At 60.3% G+C, this 19,477-nt stretch overlaps 1 protein-coding gene across 3 annotated transcripts in view; it reads left to right on the top strand.

Moving 5' to 3' along the window:
* The window catches only part of JARID2 (jumonji and AT-rich interaction domain containing 2), a 260,567-nt gene extending 241,505 nt beyond the window's left edge, over positions 1–19,062 (top strand). For all 3 annotated transcript variants that reach the window (XM_055322925.1, XM_055322923.1, XM_055322924.1), the window contains 11 exons: positions 1,202–1,704; positions 4,728–4,820; positions 6,474–6,592; positions 6,680–6,750; positions 8,101–8,215; positions 10,412–10,517; positions 11,312–11,494; positions 11,914–12,044; positions 12,366–12,549; positions 14,137–14,244; positions 17,111–19,062. In XM_055322925.1, the coding sequence (XP_055178900.1) occupies positions 1,202–1,704; positions 4,728–4,820; positions 6,474–6,592; positions 6,680–6,750; positions 8,101–8,215; positions 10,412–10,517; positions 11,312–11,494; positions 11,914–12,044; positions 12,366–12,549; positions 14,137–14,244; positions 17,111–17,293 (1,796 nt within the window). In that variant the 3' untranslated portion in view covers positions 17,294–19,062. The remainder of the gene's footprint in view (positions 1–1,201; positions 1,705–4,727; positions 4,821–6,473; positions 6,593–6,679; positions 6,751–8,100; positions 8,216–10,411; positions 10,518–11,311; positions 11,495–11,913; positions 12,045–12,365; positions 12,550–14,136; positions 14,245–17,110) is intronic.
* The last annotated feature ends 415 nt before the right edge of the window (positions 19,063–19,477 follow it).

Raw genomic sequence — 19,477 nt, 5'->3', positions numbered from 1 at the left:
CCATCCACCTCGGATATCTGGGTTTTTGAGCTGGAGGCCTGGAGGGAGTGAGGGGATCTCGACCTTTGGCCTTTCCCCGCCCAGGGCAGGTGAACTTCCTCTCCAGGGTGTTTCACTGAGCAGAGCTAATGCCATCAAGCTGCTGCACCTGTGTCCCTGGTCTCCTGAGACCCCCTGGGATCCTGCCCGCGGTGTCTAGCCCGCCCGCCCTGCGCTGTGACGCTGTTATCAGGCAGCCATCAGAGGCCGCCAGGGCTCTGCTGCCTGCACTTTGGGAATACATCTGTCCCCACCCTCTGCAAGACCTAACCCCCCTCGCATGTTGTTATGTGTCTACTGCCTGGTAGCCAGTGGACGTCTATTCTGGAAGATTTTGCTCCTCCTCTTCTTGTCTAGAGGGAGGTTGCTCTCCAGGCCCACGTAGAGTCACTCTGTGAGTGTTTGGATGTGTGTGATTTGGAGGGGAGTTAGTACAGTTTTCTGATTTGACCGAGGGGTGTGGGGAACGGTAGCTTCTTAGGTAAGTGGCCCATCGGCGGGCGCGGGCGGTGGCAGGTGAGGGACAGACTGCTTGCCCTCTCCAGTACTGCCTCCTGCCCTGGAAATCCACTGGGATTGAAAACCAGTTATTGTGGGCGTGTGTGTGTGTGTGTGTGTGTGTGTGTGTGTGTGTGTAGGGGAGGATGGGGACAGACGTCACATAACTGCACACATCTGGTTTCTGACGTCACAGCTTTCGCAGGGGCAGCACCACTCAGGCCCTGCCTCCATCTCCAGGGGTGAGCCCCTGCCTCTTCCCTGGCTCCCCCCACCTCCTGGGGTGTGTGTGGGGGTGCACCACATGTCTGTGCTGCCCCTTTTGGGGTTGGGGGGGGTCCCTGGGATGCCCATCCCCACAGATCTGCAAGGCCTCCCCCTCTTCCGTTGTGGCCTCTACTCACACCTCCACTCCCTGGGGACGCTTTCCCTGAGAGTCCCACCCTAGGTGGCAGGCCCTGTGGCTCCGCGTTCCCACTGCCGGCTTTTGCCTCCCTAGCGCCCTGGCCTGTCCCCATCCCATCTCTGCAGGCTGAGCTCCTTGAGGGCCCGAAGCCACCTGGTACACAGTGATCATCCCTGGACTTGCCAGTCAGACGAGGGAGGTCTCGTTGGTGGTCCATTTGGCTGACTGTCCCTATGCTTTGTTCCCTCACCGTCCCAGGAGGCTGCGAGCTCGACCTGGCCTGCTTTTTCCGGCTGATTAACGAGATGGGCGGCATGCAGCAAGTGACTGACCTCAAAAAATGGAACAAACTAGCAGACATGCTGCGCATCCCCAAAACCGCCCAGGACCGGCTGGCCAAGCTCCAGGAAGCCTACTGCCAGTACCTGCTCTCCTACGACTCCCTGTCTCCCGAGGAGCACCGCCGGCTGGAGAAGGAGGTGCTGATGGAGAAGGAGATTCTGGAGAAGCGGAAGGGGCCCCTGGAGGGCCACACAGAGCACGACTACAACAAGTTCCACCCCCTGCCCCGCTTCGAGCCCAAGAATGGCCTCATCAACGGCGTGGCCCACAGGAACGGCTTCCGCACCAAGCTCAAAGAGGTGGGCCCGGCCCAGCTCAAGACGGGCCGGCGGCGACTCTTTGCTCAGGAAAAGGAAGTGGCGCGAGAGGAGGAGGAGGACAAAGGCGTCCTCAGTGACTTCCACAAGTGCATATACAAGGTGGGTTCCCCATAGGGGCAGAGGGGAGATTGGCCCCTGGGCAGGGCAGGGTGGGGTGGGGGGGTTGCTAGGTGGGGCAGGATGGGGGCGGGGTGGCTGGCCGCTGGGTGGAGCTCCCTGGCTGGAAGCACCAGGTCTGCGGCCCTGAACAGGGAGCTGCCGTCTCCTGGGTCGCTGTAGGGCAGGCGGGAGGCCAGGGGCCCCTGGTGGCGGCAGTCCAGCAGCTCTGCCCCCTTCCAGCAGTGACCGCACTGACTGCTGGCCGGCTCTAGGCCTCAGGCTTCCTTTGCGCGAGACGAACTGTGTGTGCCTGGGAGCGTGTGTGCCCACATGCAGGCACGCACTGGCTTGGGTGCAGGTACCCCTGGGCCGAGCTTGGCCCTCCGAGCACCCCAGCCCGTCCTGGTAGAGGGAGCTGCCCAGTGCAACCAGATCCTCTGGGCTTGGAACACTTGCCTCCTTGGCCTCCTTGCCCGGGTTTGAGCAGCTTGCCAGCGCCTGGCTGTGCCCGGTCCTTTCTGACACGGCGATGGGTGCGGGTGTCCCCAGTGTGTGGCTGTGGGGAGGCGGGACGGGACACAGGAACGTGGCCATGGTCTTCCCCAGCACTACCACGGCACAGTGCAGTGCTCCCGGTCCTCAGAATCTCCTGCCTTGGGGCAGGACACCCGGCATGGTGAGCAGAGCCCTGCTGTGACCCTCGCTAGAGGTGTCTGCAGAAATCACCCCAGTGACCCCAGAGTGGGATTACCGGGAGGGGGTGTCCTTGGAGGACCTGCACCCAGCGAGCCGCATGCACCTGGAGCCCGGCCTGGCAGCAGCGCATGGGGCAGTACACAGCCTGCTGTGGGTTAGCCTCACCCCCCCCCCCCCCCCCACACACACACACACTGCCCGCATCCCTGTCACCACCTCCAGGCCAGCGCTGGCCCCGTCCCTGCCTGGAGGAGTTGACCTGGGCCTCGTTCCCACACAGAAGCCTGGAAAGTTGGACTTGCCTCTGGGTCCCGGTCCTCTCTTTCTGAGCACACGGAAGTCACAGCTCAGGCTGCCCTTGGCCACGCTTATTTTTCTTCTCGGCTCTATTTCCTGTGCTCCTTTCTAGAAGGATCTAAGCCCGCTTGCTTAGACAAAGGGTCTTCCCCTGCTAGACCCAGCAAGGCTCCATCTCCTGTGCTCTGTCCCCTGTTGTCATGGCCTGGCACTGCCCCTCAGGGACCCTGGGGGTGGGCAGTGGCTGCCACCACCTTTTTATACCTCAGTATTTTATGATAAGGAAAAAGAAGGTGCAAAGAGTAAATTCAGGAGCATGTGTTGAGTGTTTCCTGGATGCTTGCACGAGAAGCTCTTTTCAATTGAAGGCCTTCGATAAGTCTGGTGACTAAATAGCTGCCAACTCAAGAAATATAATTTTCACTTCTGTAACTTTATTTTTAAGATTTTGTTTATTTATGAGGCACACACACACAGGGGCAGTGACACAGGCAGAGGGAGAAGCAGGCTCCCCACAAGGAGCCTGATGTAGGACTCGATCCCCGGACCCGGGGATCACGCCCTGAGCTGAAGGCAGATGCTCAACCACTGAGCCACCCAGGCATCCCTGTTACTTTTTATTTACGGACAATTCTACGAGAATGAGGCAAATCTGACTAGAGTTTTTGTGGAAACGTGTCCTGTAATTGATCATATTCAGGTTCATCACAATCTGGTGGCGCTCGGCCCTGGCGGCAGCCTGGCTGTGGTGAGGTCAGCAGCAGCGTGTGCACGCCAAGTGCCTGGGGGAGGGGAGCTTGCAGTTCTGGAGGTCCTTCAGGCCCTGGGGGCATTGGCCCTCGTGTGCCGGGTGTCTTCCTGAATTCCAGGCGCTCTGCTTTTAGTTGATGCGAAGTCAGTCATGCCCCTTCTGGTGGTTAGGTTCTTACCGTGTAACGAACAATGTGTCGAGAAGTTTGGCCATGCGTGGAAGCACTTTCACTTAGTTAGAACTCCAAGCGGTCACTTTCAGTGCTGAGAAGCAAAAGCAGATGCCAGAAATTCTGTGCCTATTGCTTTGACTGCCCTTCCAAACGCAAGGAGGACACGCCACCTGGTCTAAGCCCGTTACTTTTTATGGGGGTGCTCCAGGGTCACCTCACGAGGAGAACGTTCCCTGACTGCCTCCGGTGAAAGCCACCCTCTGCTGCCGCTCCTGTCACTCTGCTTCTGGTTCATGGCCCTCACTAACTGCCTCCGGGCCGCGTTGCACAGGCCAGAGACACTGTCCGTTTGAGCGGTGCTCCATGTCCAGCCCCTGGACCCGGGCCTGGTATACAGTAGGTGCTCAGTGGGCATCTCTGCCATCAAGGGGCAGATGCCCTTGGCCAAGCAAAACCCAAGTGTCATGGGGCTTGCCTCTGTGAAATGAAAGCTCCCCTCAGTGGTAGGTGAAAAAGGGGACCAAAGCTGGGATTCCCAGAGCAGAAGGTAGCTGTTGGATCGTGTGAGCACGTCGTCGCGGATACCCTGGGTGAAGGGCGGGGTGCTGGGTGCTGTCCCTCCAGGTGTGCAGGGGTGACGGGCCAGTGCGTGGGTTCCCCTCCACCAGAGGAGGCTGCGCATCCGGCTGGCTTTCTGGTGGCCGGGGACTTGGGGTGTGGAGGGTCCACGCTCTGACCTGCACGCCCCCGGCTCTGCCTGGGCCCCCACCTGTGTGGATGCTGTTGCTTTGTCCCCTGCCTCCGTCCCTCCTGCTGCGCTCATGGGTTAAACCAAGGGTCTCTGCCCGCTTCCCCGTAAAGTCGGGTGCGCCCTGTTTCTGCTGGATCGGGCCCGTCTGCTGCTGGTGCTGCAAGGGCGGCGGGTCCTTCGGTCGGCACCAAGGAGCCTCCCCAGAGCGTTTTCCTGCCTTCTGTGCTCACGACAGCTCGGGACGCAGAGCGGCCCACGGTCCTGGGGAAGCGCAGAGACAGGGTGCGGCCTCGTTTGGGGTTGGGGCACAGCTCGGTTTCTTTCACTTTACTCTCTTGTCTTTGTTTTCTTTTCAGGGAAGGTCTGTTTCTTTGACGACTTTTTATCGAACAGCAAGAAATATCATGAACATGTGCTTTAGCAAGGAGCCTGCCCCGGCTGAAATCGAGGTGAGTGTGTCGGGGCCACGCGCCTGGGTGGGAAGGGCACTGCGCTGGGTCCGAGGGGTCAGGGTCGTCGTTGGTGGCTGACACCCAGCGGACCAGCTATGCCCAAACCTGAACTCGTTTAGAGGCGGAGGGCACATACTGGGGAGGGCGCGCCTCCCCGGCCTCCCCTGGGGGCCCAGCCGGGGTCCCCAAGCTGCAGCGTCGGGAGTGAGCTCCCGGCACGTCCCCTGCCAGTGGCCACTCCTCACCCTGTCCGTGTGTTATGCAAGAGAATGTTTGGAATCCCTGGAAACCACAGTTGTGCATTTTCTCCTCTATTTTTTAATGGGGTTGGCAGATGGCCATTTTTGTGTTTCTGCCAACTGTGTTCTCGGAGTTCGTGTGAGGTTGGAAGGACAGGGAGCACTTCTGTGCCCAGACCAACGAGGGGGTTTCTGGGAGGGCCGCTGCAGGACAGGGACCCGATCTGTTGCTTGCCTCCCCCGGCCGGTGCCCCGCTGGGCCCGGGTGCGCTTCCAGCTGCCAGGGAGGGAAGCCGAGCTCCTGTGGCCGGGCCTGGGCAGCCACCGGCAGACAGGATTCCCACCGTGCCTCCGGGTCGTGGAGTGTGTGCCACCTCTCCTGGATTCGCCCGTGCTGACCACGAGGGCGCTGCTTCCTGGGGTGGGCCGTGCGCACAGTCCCTGGACAGGCCAGGTCAAACCAGGACGCCCGGTCTTCCCCGCGGCCATGTGGAGCCACACCTCGGGCCACACCCATTCCAAGCCCAGGGCAGGGAGCGGCTACCCTGCTGCTCAGGCTTCCCAGTTAGGGGGACGCCTTGTCTCATTTTGGCCTCCAGTGTCCTGCTTCCCTTAGGCTTTAGGTCTCTGATCTGCAAGGCTTCCCCAGCTCCCTACCCTGGGCACCCCCTTTGAATACCACACCATGGCCTGACCCTGCCCTGCCCCAGCTTTGCGCTGTCCCCACCCCAGCCATGTCCCATCAGCCACGTTGTACGCTGGGCCCCGAATCTGGGACACATGTGGCTGTCACCGTGGCTTCCAGAGTGCTCGTGGCTTTTGTGGGAGATGTCAGCAGAAAGGGATGGGACTCCATGGGGTGAAGAGGTGGAGGGAGTGTGCCGTGGGGTCGTCTGGGGCCACCGGGCTTGCTCCCGTGTGTGGCACGAAGGACACATAGCTTGTTCCCTGTGCCCGTTGAACACTAACCCCCCACTGCCAGCGTTTGTTCCCTCTGACTCTGCCGACATACGTGCAACCATGTGGCACTTGTCCTGTTGTGTGATTGGCTTATTTCCCAGAGCGTGAGGCCTTCAGGGTTTGTCCGTGGGCAAAGCACGAGTGAAGAACATTGTTCCATTGGAAGGCTGGGCCCCCTGTCGTATGGATCTTGTTCACCCGAGCACCCTGGCTGCTCCCATGTGTGGCGTTCGTGAGCAGGGCTGCTGTGAAAACGGCGTACAGAAATCTGCTCAAGCCCCTCCTCGGTTCTGGGGACGGACCCCCGAGGGGACCGATCCTTGCCGTCCTGCCCTGCGCTCTGCTGGGGGCTCTCGGCGGCTGTCGTGTGGTGGGCCCCTCCATGGCATGTGGGCATCCCCGTGGCGTGTGCGCGGCGTGGCTGCTGACCAGGCATCTCCTCTCCCCACAGCAAGAGTACTGGAGGTTAGTGGAAGAGAAGGACTGCCACGTGGCCGTGCACTGCGGCAAGGTCGACACGAATACGCACGGCAGCGGGTTCCCTGTGGGGAAGTCAGAACCGTTTTCAAGGTAACGTGGGACGCTCTTGTCTGCGTTCTGGGGACCAGACGGGGCCCTTCCTCCCAGTCTGTGATGCCCGTCTGCTTTCCTCTGCAGGCACGGATGGAACCTCACCGTCCTCCCCAATAACACAGGATCCATCCTGCGTCACCTCGGTGCTGTACCTGGTAAGCCTGCTCTGGCCGCTGTCTTGTTCTTGTTTTTTTTTTTTTTTTTAAGATTTTTATTTATTTATTCATGAGAAACACGCACACACACAGAAAGAGACACAGACAGAGGCAGAGGGAGAAGCAGACTTCATGCAGGGAGCCCGGCGTGAGACTCGATCCCGGGTCCCCAGGATCACGCCCTGGGCCGAAGGCGGCGCTAAACCGCCGAGCCATCCGGAATGCCCGTTTTTTCTTGTTTTTAGGAGAAAGAAGAGCAGAGTCAGAGGGGGAGGGAGAGAACCCCAAGCAGACTCCCTGCTGAGTGCAGAGTCCAACATGGGGTTCAATCCCACGACTCTGAGATCGTGACCCGAGTTGAAACTGAGAGGTGGATGCTCAACTGATGGAGCCCCAGTGCCCCGATGTGGCTGCGGTCTCTGGGGTCCTGAGGCTGTGCCTTGGGCAGCTGGCCCAGCAGGCACCAGCCCACGTGACCAGACGGGACAGGGTATGGTGTAGAGCACGTGTATCGGAAACATTGGTCTTTAGAAAAAGCGAGAACTGGGTCGGTTGACGTCCGTGAACATGTGGAAAGGCGAACCAGACGGTAGAGTCTAGGTGCTGGGAGATGCTCAGTGCCAGCTTCTCATCTTGAATTGGTTTTCAAAGCTAATGTCCCGACGCCGTAGGGCATTTGATTGTGGAGGATGGTAGGGATAGCAGGTGTTCTGGGCGTCGTGGTCCCCGGGGGCGGCTGAATCCCCAAGGCTCCCGCACGCGGCAGGGTTTTGTGCTTCCTCGGCCAGCGCATGCCGGGGTCCAGGTTGGCGGGTCCGTTCTTTGTCCTGAGGTTCAGCGGCTACGGCGTGGGCTGGTGGCTGATAGCGATCATTGTGGTCCTGCTCCTGGGGCCATCTTGCTTCCCAACTTAACTCACAGATTAAGAGGTCGTCTTTTTTTTTTTTAAGATCTTATCTATCTATCTATCTATCTATCTATCTATCTATCTATTTATTTATTTATGCATTCTTGTGGGAGGAGCAGAGGGAGAGGATCTCCAGCAGGCTCTCTGCTGAGCAGGAGCCCAACATGGGGCTGGATCCCAGGACCCCAGGATCAGGACCTGAGCTGAAGGCAGACGCTTCAGCCCCCCAGGCGCCCCTGAGAGATGTTCACTCTTTTGGAACCTTGGCTTCCTATCTGCAAAGCAGGCAGTGGGGAGCCAGTACTGTCTTCTCACCGGTGTCCCCTGATCTCGAGTCCTGTGTCCGTCTGTCCTCCCCGTGTGGGAAGCAGGCAGTGATTTCTCGTCACCCCCACCCACACACCCTGGTGCCGTCCTCCTAATGCCTTTCTCTCCCCCTGCAGGAGTGACAATTCCCTGGCTAAACATTGGCATGGTCTTTTCTACCTCATGCTGGTCTCGAGACCAAAACCACCTTCCCTATATTGACTACTTACACACTGGTGCTGACTGCATTTGGTGAGTACACCGGCCGCGGGGTGCCTGGGGGCGGACAGGTGGGCGAAGATTCTGGAGAGTTCCTGAGGCCGCCCCTCCCTCGGCAGCGGACCGCCCTCAGGCCTTGCCCACATGGCTTGGCCCGGGGCTCCCAGGATTTCTTAGCTCTGTGGGAAGCGCCGGAGGTGGCGAGGTGTAGGAGGCTTGCAGCGTGGGGACGGTGAGCTGGGTTGAGCATCTTCTCAGGTGCTTCTCGCTGTTTCTGTTCCTTCTGCCAGCTGCCTGCTTACCCTTGGTTTTTCCTCTAGGGCATCATTTGGTGGTGGTGGCTTAGGACTTTGTACCATGTCAGGGTGAGAACCCTTAGGGTGTTGCAGAGAGGTGGCCAGTAGTGCTCACTGTGTCCCCACCCCCACCCCCCCACCCCCCCAGCGTAAACAGTCCCTCTTGGGCCTCGTGTAGGGTTATTTTCAGCGTCCCATGTAGTCAGTCCTCTGACCCGCCATGCTGCAGACTGGGTGCCACTGGGAGGGGGGCCCTGCTTTGGAGAGACCCGGGTTTCTCCTGCCACTGCCCGGTTGCCCACCTGGGACCCTCACCTGGCAGCCCTTGTGCATCCCGGGCTGCAGCTGGCTCCCCCAGCCCTTCCTTCCTGGTGGCAGATAGGACACGACAGCAGATAGCAGGCTGCCCTGTCATCTGATGGACCAGGAACACCTCATCCATCCCCCATAACTGCATTTGTTGTCCTGACAGGGCGAGCAGCCGTTATTAAAGAACAACAGTCTTACGATTCTTGTTGTCCGTTGAGGGGCCGTGTCTGCAGCAGCCTGGGCATCACGACTTCCCTGCCCTCGGGCCAGGTTCCCATATGTGGGGTCAGTGCAGAGGCCTGGTACAGGGCTGAGGGACCCCCGTGGAGGCTGCCCCACCTAGGAAGGGGGTCCTTAGCATCCAGGGGGAGACTGTGAGTGGCTGCTGGGCCAGGAAGGCCGAGCAGGTGGCCTGGGGCCGTGCCAGGCCTGCTGTTCTCAGCGGACAAACTTCTGTGGCAACACCTGGCATGGCCTGGGGTTCCACGTGGTTCCATGGAGTTCCACACCAGCCCCGCTCCACAGGGTGGGGGGTGAGCTCCCGGGCTCGTGCGTCCATCCCGACTGCCCAACCCTGAGTTAGAGGTGGGGAAACGTCAGCCTTTGGAAGACATCCCTGGAAACCCCACTGATGAGTAAGAGATCTGATCAGACAATTTGGCGTGTGGTTTTTCTGGAAACCTGTCATTTAGGTTAGAAGCCCCGGATTTAGGGCACAGATCAGGACGGGATACACTGGCATTGAAGTGACATAAGCATTTGTAGGAAATGTGACTATGGTGCCGGACCGCCCCTGTACTCGGCAGCTGAGGCCAGGGTCTGGCCTCTGAGTATCGATCTCCCCGCCGCCGACCGCGCCGATGGCCTGTGGGAAGGTGGAAGTTTGCAGCTGGTTTTGTGGGTGGGCAGTGACTGGTGACGCGAGCTGCCTCCTGGCTGTCATGCAGCTTCGATTTTTACTGGAGGTCAATGTCTGCCTGTGGCCTGGTCAGGCTGTCCCGGGAGTGTGGCCCTCGTGGGCCCTCGTGGGCCGCTGGCGACAGCTCCGTGCTCCCTGCGACACGGGCCGGGCCCAGGGTGTCCTGCTACGGTCTGCCCACTGTGCCAGCCTCCCCTTGCCATCCCTGCCGGCTCCTCGGTACAGCCAGAAGTCTCCGCGCTGTCCCCACCTTGGCCCGGCCCCGTCCCACCTCGCGGTGCTGGGCTCTGGCCATGGCTCCCTCGGTGCACCGGGGCCTGCGTGTCCTGGAGCACCGAGTCCCGTGAGGCCGCTCCGGGGGGATCAGCTGCCTGGACCCGCACGTCCCCCCCCCGCAGCTTTAGAGGCCTTAGCAGAGGTTGGCGGAGTTTGCGTGTGTGTGTGTGCGCGCGCGCATCTGATTCATTGGGCGTTCTAAACGTCTGGTTTGGGCGTGAAGGTGTTTTTGGCTTGCACGTAGGTCAGCTCTGCACAAGAGGAGTGAGTTGCCCGTTGTCGCTGCCATTGGGCCACGCAGGGAGACGCAGTCGCAGGCCCGGGCTTGGTCGTCTCCCTGGGGGGAGGGTGCGGGGCGCCCAGCACGAGCTCCCTGGGCAGAGGGTCCTTGTCAAGGCTCTGCTCTGCCCGTGTTTCCCAACGTCCCAGGTATTGCATTCCTGCTGAGGAGGAGAACAAGCTCGAAGACGTGGTGCACACGCTGCTGCAGGCCAACGGTACCCCAGGGCTGCAGATGCTGGAGAGCAACGTCATGGTAGGGCCTGCTGCTGCAGCTGCGGACCCGGGGGCAAGCGTCTGGGCAGAGCGGGGACTCGGGGCTGTTGGAGAAAGTCACTCTCCATGCCCATCTGCCCTTCAGAGGCAAAGAGGACACTGGGAAATGTCCTCTGTCCTGAAAGTCAAACTGGGGAAGCTCTCTCCTCAGATGACAGGGTTCAAGGCTCGTCCAGGGGGCCTTGGCCTCCGTTTAGGGCCTGCTGTGTTGTACGTGGAGGACAGGGTGTCCTGGGGGACCCAGCTGTGGGGAGCCGGGCTGGCCGGCCCGCTGGCCGGGAGCGCTCAGCGCCACAGGAGCGAACGTGAAGGCTTCTGACTGTGTTCGCAGGAAGTCCTGGGCCTGCTGAGTCCCTGGGAGTCTGGCCTTGGGCTGTGTTCTGGGCCCTGAGGCCACCCTGTGGCCCCCTGGTTGGGGTGAACTTACCCCGTGCCAACCCTGCCGTGCCACGTGGGGACTGGGCTGTGTAGTCACAGTGACTGTGACCCTCTTGTGGCAGGATCAACTTAGAGCCTTGTTCTTTTGGGAATTACATGTCTTTCCTAAAGGAGAACCAGACCTTTACATTAAATTTAGGTCCTGGCACGCACACCCCTTCTTAAGCCCTGAAGGTCCCCCTGGAGAACAGGTGTGTGTGCTGACACGCCTGCCGGGGATGGGCTGTGTCCTGGGGTGGCCGCAGGGCTGTCCCAGAGGTGGGGGGGGGGGGCTCCGTGGGCGGTGGTCAGGGGGCGACAGCCTGGGGTGCTCCTGAGCCCAGCCTGTGCCCCTAGATCTCCCCGGAGGTGCTGTGCAAGGAGGGGATCAAGGTGCACAGGACCGTGCAGCAGAGTGGCCAGTTTGTCGTCTGCTTCCCGGGCTCCTTTGTGTCCAAAGTGTGCTGTGGCTACAGCGTCTCCGAGACCGTGCACTTCGCCACCACCCAGTGGACAAGTATGGGCTTCGAGACGGCCAAGGTAGGGCTGGGCCAGCGCACGCCAGCGCAGCTCTCACACACCGGTCTGCTTGGAGGGAACGTGGAGTTTCAGGACTTCCTTCGAGGGCTCTCCCGGGCGGCAGGGGTCTCTCTAGGGAAGGGGGAGAGTAGTCAGTATCTGACAGGTTCTGGGTTCTGTGACCTGTACCCGGCAGCAGGAAGGCATCACACGAGGAGTTAAGGGGAACGTGCCCTGGCAGGAAGCGTGTGCCCACTCCAGAGGGCTTTCCTGCTGTTGGTGCCGACCTCCCAGTGGGCAGACAGGATGGTTGTAGGGTTTTCAGTTGCTTTGGACCCACGTGGAATTCAGGGTTTGGGAATTCAGCGAGCCCGCCGCCCCGACCATCCAAACGAGGGCAGACAGCCGCCCTAATAAGGCCCCGCGACCACCCCTTCCAGGAAATGAAGCGTCGCCATATAGCCAAGCCATTCTCCATGGAGAAGTTACTCTACCAGATTGCACAAGCGGAAGCGAAGAAGGAGAATGGCCCCACTCTCAGTACCATCTCCGCCCTTCTGGATGAGCTCAGGTAATACGGGGTCCCCTCTGGGGGGAGCGAGGGCTTGGCTCCCCTTCCCTCTCCCTCCGGAGGCCTGAGGCTCCAGGTCGGAAGTGCTGACCTGCAGGGAGGAGGCAGGAGGGCCGCCTCCAGAGGGAAGGAGGGTGGACAAGGAGGGCGGCGGTCCCCGGGCGCTGCGGTGCCGCCCCCCTGCTGCCACCTGTCCCCGGGTCAGCTGAGTGCGGGGCGTCGGAGGAGCCCCAGGGTGGATGGGCTGCAGCGCCGCCTCCCAGAGGCCCAGGCGCATGACGTCCCGGTCCCGCCCTGACACCCGCCCCGCTCTGTGTGCAGGGATACGGAGCTGCGGCAGCGGCGGCAGCTGTTCGAGGCTGGTCTCCACTCGTCCGCCCGCTACGGCAGCCACGACAGCAACGGCGCCATGGCGGATGGCAAGAAAAAGCCTCGAAAGTGGCTACAGTTGGAGACGTCGGAGAGGAGGTGTCAGGTCTGCCAGCACCTGTGCTACCTGTCCATGGTGAGCCTGGGGGCCGGGCCTCGGCGGGGCACGTGCGCTCCCGCAGCAGGTGCGGCCGCAGGTCGGGGCTCGGGGCTTGCGTGGCGCCTCCACCCCTGCCCGGCCAGCCCAGCTGCTGTGGCTGCTGCCAGTCAAGCCCGAAGGCCAGCAGGAGGGGGATCCCGCGTTCGTCCGCCAACGCTGTGGCCAAGTCCATACGCGGAGCTCGGGTGGCGGGGGGCTCCGCTTTGGGGGCCGGGGCTGGCCTGCATGTGTGCCGCTGTTGTGACTTCTTGTAAGGACGGCGTCCTGATGGGACGAGGCCTGCCCTAGGGCTGCCGTGTATCTCAGTGGCCTCTCCAAAGGCCCCGTCTCCAAATGCGGCCCCCTTCTGACATTCTGGGGTGAGGACCTGTGAGCGGGGCGGGGCATGGGGGTCCCATTGTGCACACAGATGGGGACTCTTGAGGTCTCTGCTCTGCACTCAGTAGAGCCTGGGCTCAAATGTCTATTTTTCGTCCCCGCCTGATCCTCTGTGCAGCGGGCACCGTGGGGGCCGCAGCTGCCGGCCGCCCTGCGCTCCGCGTCCTCCCCCTCAGCACAGCAGTCAGGGCAGGGCGGGAGCCGGTGGGCGCCCTCTGCCCACACAGGCTTTGTGCTGGGTGACTAGGCCCAGCTGTGGGCGTGGAGCCCGAGCCGTGGTGATGCCGCGATGCGGAGGTGGGTGCGTTCCCTGCATTTCAGCCCGAGGGTGTTTTGAGCCCTGTGGCCCCTCAGGATGTAATCTTCTCCTGAGTCCAGGACGGCCTGTGGCTGCTTCTGCCCGGCGTGTGTTTTCCGAGGTAGTTTTAAAAAGGTAGATCGAGAGCCACGTTCCTAGGCAAGGAGGTCACTAGCATGTCCCCTGATCTTAGAGCTATTCTGTGAGCGGCACTGGCAAGAAGCCCCCGCAGGCCTGTGTCGGGATGGGGACCCTCCACGGGGACCGTGAGCCTGGAAGGCGCAGACATGACCCTGCGCGGGGCACCGGCCTGTTCCCGGGGCTTCTTCTCGGCTGTCCTGGAGACCGGCGGCGGGGGGGGGGGGGGGGCGAGGGCTGCAGCTGTCCCCAGGCGTTTCCTGCCAGCCTGACCGGTCGTGAGAAGGCACAAGCCATCCCCATCCTGAACTTGCAGGTAGAAAAAAGATATTATGTTATGACTTTTGTTGCTGGGATTAGTAACAGGCTGGTATTTTTGTTACAGTTTCCTGGGTTTTGTGTCTTTCTGTGAGAGCAAGTGTCCTTAAAAGGTGATGGGTTTCCTCCCGTCCGTGTTGGCTCCTCACTCCTACAGCTTGTTCGGGCAGCCAGGTGTTGCCCCCGCGTCTTTCTGGAAGCGCACGTCAACCCCAAGCGTCTGGAGACGCGTGTGGAGGCAGCACCTTCCCTTCTCTGAAGGCCAGGACTGGGGGGCGGGGCGAGGGCCCCCCCCGCCCGCAAACCAGCGGCCCTGCACAGCCCGGCCCACCTGCCCCCCCCTTGGCCCGGGAGCCCAGGACCTCGCAGGGGCACGAGGCCCCCGCCTGGCGGGTGTTCTGCCCCGGCCCTCAGGCCCGCTGTCCCCGCAGGTCGTGCAGGAGAACGAGAACGTGGTGTTCTGTCTGGAGTGCGCCCTGCGCCACGTGGAGAAGCAGAAGTCCTGCCGAGGCCTGAAGCTGATGTACCGCTACGACGAGGTCAGTCCGCGGCGCGCCCCAGGCCCTGCGTCGGTGTGGCGGGCCTGCTGCGGCCGGAGCCTGGGGCAGCCTGTGTCCGCCGGAGCTGAAGGAGCCCACGAACCCCGACCAGAAAAGCCTTTTACTTCGACGGACCTTGTGTCATGGGGGGTTTCCTCTTCCTGTTCACGGCAGCCCGGCCCCCACTTCCGTGGCCGCCCTGGCCCCGCGTCCCAGGGACCTGTGTTCAAGGCCTGGGGGATGGCCTGGGAGACAAGGGATGGTGCCGCCAGGGCTGGGTGCCGACCTGCACCCCCACCATGGAACAGACGGACCTGGGGGGACGGCCGGGCCTCGTCTCCCTCCCTCAGGTCCTGGGCCGTCCGTGAGCAGCCATGACTGTGCTGGGGGGTAGGGCCTCAGAGCCGCCTGCTGTGGGGGGACGGGGCTGGGGCCAGAGCACCTTCCCCCTGAAGCCCCGCGGGGCCTCTGAGACACGAGATGAATCAGCCCTTCCCCGGTCCCCGGCCGAGGGGGGTGCGGTGAGACTCCCGCACCCGGGCTGACACCTGGGGCCCCTGTGCCCGCGTGTGCCGGCCGGCCCCGGGTTGGGGTGGGCTCTGTGGGCGCCTGGGCGTGGGTGCCACCAGCACCCAGTGGGCCTCCCTGTCCCCGGGGCACACGAGACCGGGCCCTGCTTGTCCTCACGCAGGCTTCTGAGCAGAAGCCTGGAGGCCTCTTTCAGCATTTGACTCCACAGGGCCCAGTGCCGGGGCCGGCCGGCTCTCGCCGCTCCTGCGCCCTCGTGCCCCCCGTGATCCCCTCTCATGGTCTCCCCCCCACACACACACCCTTGTCCCTTCCCCTGGTTCTGCGCCTCACATGTGTCTTGTGGGAGAGCCACCGCCTCCATCCCAAGCCCAGCCCTGTGCCGCTCGTGTCGACAGCAGGTCAGACCCCGGGTGGCGGGGCTTCCTTTGATCCCCGGGGCTGTGCCCTCTGGGGCCAGTTGCTTGTGACCCCCTGGATTGCCGTGCGTGGCGCATGCACCTGCCTTCCACGCAGCGGCCTCCTGGAGCGCAAGGCCCTGCCCCTAAGTGCTCAGCTCACCATTCCTGGCCCCAGGCCCTCCCGCTGTCTCCTGGAGGACCAGTCCTCCTTCCGCAGGCCGCGTGCGCCCTGGGCCCCTCCACCCACCACGTCCCCAGTGGCTGGTCCTGGGGGAGGGGACCGCTCTGCTGTCCCGCATCCGAGGCCTGGCGGAACTGGGGGGGTGGACCAGGGGGCCCTGCTTCCCGGGGTTCAGGCTGTGGCTCAGAGCAGGTGAGCCTTTGGCAGAAAGAGGTGCACGCGTGTTGGGTGAGGGCCGGTAAGCACTGTCCTCCCTGCTGCTTCACTTCAACCGCGAATCCCTGACCCTGTTCGGACATAACAGAGTCAGGACAGCCCGGCGTGGCGGGGGGAGGGTTGTGGAGCTCAGCGGCCAGCACGGGGGCTCGGCCCGCAGGACTTGGAGGCGCTCCAACACGGGTCCTTCGGTCTCCAGCCGCCTGGACCTGCATGTGGGCAGGTGTCCTGGGCGACCGGAATACTGGGTGGAACCCAGGCCGTAGGTCCGTCTGACGCTCACCCTCAAGTTGGTTTTGGTAAGAGGAGGGCACGAGAAGCCGCCTCCTTGGCCGCGGGCCTCATGTTAGTGAATGAATCCGGAACCGCTTCCTCCGGTTGACAGCAAGTGTGTGTGACGCAGGGACTTGCTGACTCTGGCTTGGGTTTCTGAAATGGCTTGTGAGGCCCACAGGTCTTGGGGAGTCCGTGTGTGGGGATCCCAGGGAGCCAGGGGGACAGAGGGGGGTGGCAGGGGGCACCAGCCACTTGCAGTGGGTGCTAAGCAGCTGTTCGCCCTCCAGCAGCAGGCTGACCAGAAGCAGCTCGCACGTGGCGCGGCGGCGCCTTCATAAACGTGCCACCCTGTTCCTCCAGATGCTTCCTTCCTTCACCTCTAACACCTCCACCCCTGTTGCTGGAGGGGCCCACCTGGGACTCCGCCGGCCCGGGCCTTTGAGTACAGCGCTGGCCACTCCCATCCCGTGTCCCCATGGCCCCTCCATCCCTCGTCCAGGGGAGGTGCTCACGAGGTGCAGGTCAGGCCACGTGCCAATTTGGGATTTTGCCCCGTGGTTTCTTGTAAAACTCGGTGGTTCAGAGTTGTGTTGACGTTACAAAAACATCCTTGATGCCAGTGGCTGAGGGTTCCCTTGACCGAATTTTGAGAATGCTTGAGAGCGGTCTCCCAACGCCGAGGAGGAGGGAGCACCGGAAGTATTTCTGAGCAGACGAGTGTGTTGCTGGGCACGACCAGGTGAAGGGGGAGGCTCCAGCGTCAGGGTGGTGGCTGGGCTGCAACAGCTTCAGGCGCTGGTCACCGTGCGGGCGGCAAGTGGCCAGAGCCCAAGCCCTGGGTCTCCCTCCGAGACGCCTGGTGCGGGGGAGCTGAGCTCCGTCTCTGCGCTGAGCCAGGCCCCGGTGGGGGGATGGGGTGGGGGCATGGGGTGGGGGCGGGTGCTGGGAAAGGGCCGTGGGCAGTGACCCGCCTGGCTGGCTCCGGCTCTGTGAGGAGGTGAGGAGGCCGTGCGGGGAGCTGAGTGTGCGGCTCCCCCACCTCCTGGAGTTCAGGGCTTCCTGCAGCCACGGGGGGGGGGGGGGGGCGCCATGTGGAGGTGCGGACTTGCAGGCGTTTCTCTGGGAGACGAGAGCCTTCGACCTGGGGTGTGAGTGAGGGGACCTCTGCAGGCGGCCAGCGGGTCCCCTGCAAAGCCTTCCCCTGGGTGCTCCTGGGACGGTGCTGACCCGGGTGATTCACGGTCTTCCTTTTGACCCGAAACAGGAGCAGATCATCAGCCTGGTCAATCAGATCTGCGGCAAAGTATCTGGTAAGAACGGCAGCATCGAGAACTGTCTCAGTAAACCTACACCAAAAAGAGGGCCCCGCAAGAGAGCGACCGTGGACGTGCCGCCATCCCGGCTTTCATCCTCCAGTTCATCCAAAAGTGCTTCGAGCTCGTCGTGAAGATGCCAACACCCGTGTCGATTGATATATATTTTTTTGTAATTATTATATTCTAGTTTGGAGTACTTGCTGTAGGATACAAGCTGTCTTTGCACTAGCTCTAAAGAAGATTTTCTTCTGGTTTTAGAGAACTAATTTTGTTTTAGCATTAAACTGTTGAACTTTTTTTTGTACTTAGAATACCTAGATACTGCAGTCAGATTTTTGAAACTGCCGTATATTCACTGTTTTAAAAACCCTTGAGGGGCTGTATTAATTTGTATCGCCCCTGTGGCTGGAAAAAAGCCTTTTTGGTTTTTTGTTTTGTTTTTGTTTTTTTGTTTTTTCTTTGGTAACTTGGGGGAAAAAAAGGCTTTTTAACCCATTTTTGAAGAGGGTGAAGTTTGGAGAACAAATTTTAAAAACCATCAAGTTGTGAGCAGATTTTTCTAGAGAGGAAAAGGGATAGGAGACACACACACACCACAAAACTTGAAAAGAAATGGCTTTACTTTGGCTGTCTTTTCTTCTGTCATGTGCAAAATGAGTTTGTAATTTTAAAAACCGGAGAATCCCCATTCTGTGTCTTGGGGCGGTCACGGCAGCTGAAGGCAGAGCCGAGGCAAAACGCGGAAGAGGAGCGCCGAGGTTCTCTTTACCAGCACATCACTATGCATCTGTTTTTGGAAAAGAGGAGAGCGGGAGAAGACGACTGCCTGCCTTGGAGGGGTCACGTGAGGGACACCTGTGCCTGATTTCATTAGGAAATCCATTCTGTTATTTTTTGGTGCTGTTGGCTACTTTATCAAAAACCCTTCAATAGCATCCTTACGAGAAAAAAAAAAAAAAAAAAGGAAAAAAAAAGTGATCGAAGCCGTAAGTGCTTCTTCGTCATAGATGTGCAATCTTTCTAACATTCCGTCTCCATCTCACCGCTTGTTTCACACCTTCACAAGTCAGCATTAATCTTTCTTTCTTTTAAATTCGTTTCGTTGACGGTCACACTTAGAGCCACTAGGAGGTCTGCAGTTCTTTTTTGAATGTGAAAATGCATTTGCGCTCATCTTGTCTATTTTTTCTCTCCATGTTGTAACAAAAAGAAAAAGAAAAAAAAAAGAATCCCATCCCTTTTGTACATAACGCCTGTAAATTGTTTTAAATACTTGAGCCTTTTTCTTGGTGGGGGGTGGGGAGGGCGCGAAGACAAGATGAAGAAAAAGCCTTACGTTTCCGTTTCTTCATCGGGTGGATTGGATGCTTACAGGGTTTTTCTTGTAACATTTATAAGTGCTGCTTACATCACTGAACAACAACAACAAAAATAATAATGGAGTAGCTGTTGCCCTTCTCCGGTTGTGTGTACAGTACGTGTGGAATAAAAAAGGGAACTGTTTTCACAAGCTGTTCTTTGTTTCGTAATTGGATCCACCGAGCCCGTAGCTACCCCTGTTGCACTGAGCTTGCCAGTGGGACTGTCAGGAGCGTCCTGTGATACACTTTGTTGGTTGTTGTTGCAGAAGACTGAACTGTTTTTGGAATATTTAACAATTACATAAACAGAGTCAAGTGTTTTCCAATGTGGTTGTCCGGTTTTTATGGCCTTGCTGTGTACTTTCCCTTTTTGACAGTAAACTTCTGCCTATGGCTTACAGTTTGACATTTAATTTATTAGCGCTGCTCTGCACTCCTCCCGCGGGAGGGAAGACTTCATGTTGTTTATTGCCAGTTTTTTGTTTACTTTTCAGGTTTGTACTACAAGGTTTAATAATAAAAACAAAGTTTTTTGGCTATTTGTCTGTCTTGTGGAAGATGAGTGAATGAGACAAACTCTTTCTTTTCTGGTAACCGGGCCAAGCCCCCAGCCCCACAGCCAGGCCGGGGAGCCCCGGCAGTGGTCTGGACCCCCAGCCGCAGCCCGGGGCACAGAGCCTCACGGCCGCCAGGCACTTCTCCAGGGGCCGCCTGCCCTCTGGGCCCAGTGCTCCTCCCTTGGGCCCGGGGGGTGCGCTCCGAGAGTCGGGGCGCCCGGGGGACTGTGGACTCCAACCTCTGCAGCTGGAAACCCAAGCTGACGGGGCTGTGTTCTAGATGAAGCACAATCTACCGTCTGCTAAGGGCTTCCGTCCCCCGAGCCGAGGCAGGGAGGCCACAGCGAGCCTCCTGACGCGGGCTCCGGTGTGGCCCACGGCCCAGGGGGCCGATCTA

This window comes from Nyctereutes procyonoides, unplaced genomic scaffold, assembly GCF_905146905.1.
Source record: "Nyctereutes procyonoides isolate TBG_1078 unplaced genomic scaffold, NYPRO_anot_genome, whole genome shotgun sequence".
Lineage (NCBI taxonomy): Eukaryota > Metazoa > Chordata > Mammalia > Carnivora > Canidae > Nyctereutes > Nyctereutes procyonoides.
The sequence above is the reverse complement of the archived record's forward strand: the minus strand, read 5'-3'. Positions and strand labels throughout refer to the sequence as shown.